The sequence below is a fragment of the Phragmites australis genome, chromosome 1 (assembly GCF_958298935.1).
Source record: "Phragmites australis chromosome 1, lpPhrAust1.1, whole genome shotgun sequence".
Classification (NCBI taxonomy): Eukaryota; Viridiplantae; Streptophyta; class Magnoliopsida; order Poales; family Poaceae; genus Phragmites; species Phragmites australis.
The window spans coordinates 15901177-15906058 of NC_084921.1; the positions used below are offsets into that span (position 1 = coordinate 15901177).

At 42.8% G+C, this 4882-nt stretch overlaps 1 protein-coding gene across 2 annotated transcripts; it reads right to left on the reverse strand.

Moving 5' to 3' along the window:
• On the reverse strand, positions 1–4458 carry LOC133911116 (lipoamide acyltransferase component of branched-chain alpha-keto acid dehydrogenase complex, mitochondrial-like). 2 transcript variants are annotated; one of them, XM_062353325.1, is made up of 8 exons: positions 4092–4456; positions 3842–3997; positions 2814–2939; positions 2206–2585; positions 1857–2104; positions 1135–1223; positions 457–684; positions 1–369 (listed from the first exon to the last, which is right to left on the reverse strand). In XM_062353325.1, exons 1-8 carry the CDS (start codon positions 4323–4325, stop codon positions 256–258), a joined length of 1575 nt encoding a protein of 524 aa, XP_062209309.1. In that variant the 5' UTR covers positions 4326–4456; the 3' UTR covers positions 1–255. The 2 variants fall into 2 exon arrangements, with proteins under 2 accessions (XP_062209309.1, XP_062209314.1); XM_062353330.1 differs by lacking the exon at positions 2814–2939 and having other exon boundaries at positions 4092–4458.
• Positions 4459–4882: the final 424 nt, after the last annotated feature.

The window sequence follows — 4882 nt, forward strand, 5'->3', positions numbered from 1 at the left end:
TTAGGACTTTCAACAACTCCTCGCTTTATTTTAAAGGTGTACAGTGATATTTACAGGACGCGAGTGCACTGTTCGCAGGCGAGAAGCCACTTTGCCACTTCGATTAATTATGTGTAACATATACAAATGCGAGACTCCCTATCAAGCAAAAGGACTTCATAGGCTTACAGTGTGAAGTTGCAATGCCAGAATGCCTGCGTTTCAGCTTATCTTTACAAATTTTAGGCAATCGCTTGCATCTGGTATCTTACTCGATCATCGCATGTGCAGCAAGAGGAGCTTTGGCTTCTCCACGAGGATCTTCCACTCATTACAGAATCTTGCGACCATTGCCCCATCAACAACTCGGTGATCGGCTCCAACAGTAACCTACACGCCATAGATTGGGGGATCACAGTAAGTCAGAACCGAGCAATGAGGCATAGTTTAGTGAAAAGTGTACTGCAATAACCATACGTTCATTATAGATGAAGCGTAAACGTTTTCGTCATCATCAAAGCGTGGAAGTTTCTGAATGCGCCCGAGGGCAATGATGGCAACTTCAGGCAGGTTCAGAAGTGGAGAGCCAAACTTGCCACCAATGGCGCCTATGTTGCTAAGTGTTATGGTGCCACCTGAAATATCTGTAGAGCTTAGCCTGTTGTGCAATGCCGTCTCATGCAACCTTGCCAATTCCTTCGTGATCTGGTGCAATCACAGTCAAGATGATTAGAAATTACACAGACAAGCACAAAGCAACCATGTAACTGGCCAGTCTCTACGTTTTCTGGTCTCAAATGGATCGGATATAAGTTTACAGCACATCAACTAACATAAGTATCATATTTACTAGGTTGCATAATTGCACAGTATATGCAGACGACTAGCCAGCTGAATGTTCCAACTGTGTAGAATGTTATCTCAAGAAAAGGATTCTTCAGAGTTTAGAATACAAGAATTTTCTTCCAAGGATTGAGTACAAGAATTTAAGATCATTTCTGAACAAGGGAAACTTAATTTCAGAAACTATCCAAATTTATCAACTTCATTGTTCCTAGCTTGCGGAAACTTGCAAAGAAATGACATGGACCAAAATTTGCAGCTCAAAGCAAAAATGATCATGAATTCAAGGAGAAAAAAGCAATTGGTGCTGACCTCCAATATTGAAAGTGACTGCACTGTCTTGATGTTTGGTACGACTAATCCATGTTCTGTAGCCATGGCTACCCCAATGTTGTGGGATCCTAAAAAATTAAAAAACCAGTTGTCATGACCTTCCGCACAAAATGATGCCTTGCAAACAGTTAATGCCATGACGTGTCTTTATATGGGGCATTATGCATGGAAAACGCAAATAATTATTCCCAATTAAATTTTAATTGTGTGATGTATTGTCAATAAGTGTTAAAAACACCACAATCCTGGAATAAAGAACTAGTGTCATTACTCAAGCACATATGTCTGAAGTATTTCTGCCAAATGAACATGAGGTAAGTATCAAATCTAAGGAATAAGAGCCCACATAACAATTAATTTTTCTATTTCATTGCAAGTTGAAATGGACAAATGATCATTGGGCTATAAGATACGCTACTCAACATTCCTGACAAAAAAGGCTGCTGGCGGAATTCTATTGGTGAGCTTGATGATGAAATTGAGAAGCACAAGCTTCGATAAACAGAAGAATTTGTTTACACAGTGTAAAAGCATTTACTGATTGTAGTTAAATGAGTAAATGGGGAACGTAAGCATATAACAATGATCTGGTGGGGGATTACGAACTTCTACATCTCAGTTACCTGTTCAACTATTTTTTCAAAATATTTCCCCAGATGAAAGGAAATAAGAATGTAACAAAAACCTCAAAGATTGCATACCTTTAAGCACAACTTCATTGGTTTCTTCAATGAAAGAGCTGTTCAACAAAGGGTATTTGCTTAGTGCCATAGAAAGAGACTTTATAAGGAACGGAAGGAAGGTGTGCTTGATATTATGATCTTTATTCTCATTTTGAAATGCGGCCTTTAGTTCTACAAGAGCATCACAATTTATTTCCTCCAGATAGTGAAAATGTGGAACTTTTGCAGCCAGGCTCATTGATTTGACCATTGATCTCTGGTATCCCCTGCAGAAAGAAATGATCAGGTCAGGTTGGGATTATAGACTGTATTTCCATGCATGAGACCAACCATAACAAAGTAAACGTCATAAAAACATTCATAGTACCTGAGAGGAATTTTCTTATCCTCATAGCAGTGTACATCAAGTAATGATTTCCCTTCCTCCAGTAACTCAACCTGTCCAATGTTCTCTTCCAAAACGGATGAAAGTTCTTTGCGAAGACCCTTGCTGACAGCATGATTCAACACATCTTCTTTCAAAACCCGACCGTCTTTCCCTGTTCCTTGAATATCATTTATGTTTAGCCCATACTGCTTCGCTAGATGCCTAACAGCTGGTGTAGAGAGAGCTCCACTGGGAATATTGTCTTCACCTGAAGGATTTGTAGAATCCACTCCAAGTGACTTATCAATGGGTGGAGCTATATTATCATGGGATACACTTTGGCTGTCACCCACAATCATTTTCAGTAAAGTTTCGCCAACCTAAAGTACACATTAACTTAGGTAAATTCAGGTAAAAATAAGTTAGCGAAAATACAATAACTTAGGTAGGTTCCAGAACAAAAAAGTTCCATCAACCCAAGGAGCTCACTATCTGTCGAGTTTGCAAGAATTACAACAGAGCACACTTGAGTTTTGCAAAACTTCCTAGCAAGTTTGTTCAAATAAATAAGGGGAAAAGTAACATTCACAAAATGATCTCATAGCTACCTTAACTATGTCACCAGGGCCAAAGTGAATCTGATGTACTTTTCCCTGGAAACGACTTGTTATTTCGATAGTTGCTTTGTCACTCTGTACTTCACAGAGTGGCTGGAATTCATCTACTTGATCACCCTGTGAAACGAACAACTTCAGTTACACACAGATCTCAGGGCATTAGTGCTAAATTTTAGATGAGTGAGTTTTTTAAAAAGAACTTAAGACACAACATAGGAAGATTAATTTGGATCTGAAATCTCGTTCCAAGAATAGTATTTAGATTGTTTGCAGAAATATCTTTGCAGTTGTCATATTCTTGGTAATACTTCTTTTGATTTTGCAATGTTCAAGACTTCAAGAAACATAAATTCAAGTTCAGTGAGCCTTATAATGCAATGACAAAGACCACTCTCAAGTAAACTATTTGATTGTCATACTATGTTTAGTATGTGGTCTTCACTGAGCACGTGCTAAATCACAAAGTATTTAGAAGCGTCATTCTATTTATCACGTCAATGGATACAGTGAGGAAATCCAAGCTTTACAGATACTGCACCAGTGCCCGTTACAAAACCAACTCGTGGCATGTCTTGTTATCTGGATACGATCAAAATGTGCACATATTGCACTCTAGGCATATCATTTGAAATTTGAGAAATCAAAAGTCACTACCGACTGTAAATTTTTTCCTTTCCCATACTAACAGGAACTAAATTGTTCAACAATGGCCCCATTACCACGCACCAAATTTTCAAATAGAACACGGGAACAAGTAATAACACCCCGTTGTGAACAAACAAATAGTTTCGTCGATCTGTAACACAGGAACCGGATCCTCTGACTTGAAGAAGCGAAGTCACCGGTGAACAGTATTTTTTTTGGACGGTGAATAGTTCTGTGACTTTACTGTACCGAAAAACTGACTGTATCAGAACTGTAGCGATCGATATCTCAAGTCAGTCCGTAGCACAGGTAGCATCCCCAAACCACAATTCTGAGCAGAAGCAAAGTAACAATGGGTGCGGCTTCGCACTCACCTCGGTGACGTACCAGCGTAGCAGCTCGCACTCGGCGATGCCCTCCCCGGTCTGCGCCAATGGCACCTCCACCAGCTCAGCCGCCTCCCCCGCCGAAGCCGGCACCGCGGAGGTCTCGCTGGCGAACCACCTCCTCGCATCCCCTGCCCAACATCGCTGCACCGTCCCGAGACACAAGCCCAAACAGAATTCAAAACGCGTGGGCGCAACGAGGCGGCGCAGACGAGAAGGCGGGGAGTCGCGGACTTACGTCGCCGAGGAGCCGCACGGGCGAGGGCGAGGGCGAGGGCGAGAACGCGGCGGCAGTGAAGCGGAATCGGGGGAGGAGGAGGTGCCGGCGCGGCGACGGGGAGGAAGAGGGAGCCAGGGGTCCCGCCCGCGGAGCAGGAGGCGGGGATGGAGACGGAGACGGCAGCGAGGCGCGCGGGGCGACGGCGGCGGGGCGCCGCAGACGGGAGCGGGAGGCAAGGCGGGTCCAGGCCATGTGGGGAGGCTTCGTCTCGCCTCGTCACGTCTCCCGCGATTGCGTAGAACGAGATGAGCAGGAGGAGGAGGAGGAGTGCGGGACACTCCGGTTGCGAGCAGCAACTGCCGAGGGGAGTGGGAGGGTGGGACTCCGCCTTGCTGCTCGTGGAAAGCATGGGCAAACACGACCTGAGCTGGCAGCCTGATCGTCGTAGCAGTGTTCTGGCTTATCGACAGCTTCCGGAGTTCCGGTCCGATCCGACATGGACATAATCTCCGGTGTACATTTTTTACAGCTAGTTTTTCTAGACAGTATTAACAAAATTTAATAGAACTCTAGTGGTACGATGAACCTTGTAAACAAGGTTGTCAAGATCTAGATCCTAGTAGGATTAGTTTTTGTTTGATATGCTCATGATTCTATCAGATTTTTAAGCATACATATATTTTTTATAAGAATTGTAAGTAAGTTATTCAAAATAGAAGTCTACCTACGACTAAGACGTCGATTTTCATATATTTATTTAATTTTCTTTTATTTGTGCACTTATTCATATCAATTTCGAGTAAGCTCAA

What these genes read in the sequence shown, in the direction of transcription:
- LOC133911116 (XM_062353325.1), bottom strand. Translation starts at nt 4,325, where the DNA reads ATGGCCTGGACCCGCCTTGCCTCCCGCTCCCGTCTGCGGCGCCCCGCC. An exon ending in CCGTGCGGCTCCTCGGCGAC is followed by an intron (nt 3,998 to 4,091) that starts GTAAGTCCGCGA and finishes GGGACGGTGCAG; the next exon opens with CGATGTTGGGCAGGGGATGC. An exon ending in GATAAGAAAATTCCTCTCAG is followed by an intron (nt 2,105 to 2,205) that starts GTACTATGAATG and finishes TTCTTTCTGCAG; the next exon opens with GGGATACCAGAGATCAATGG.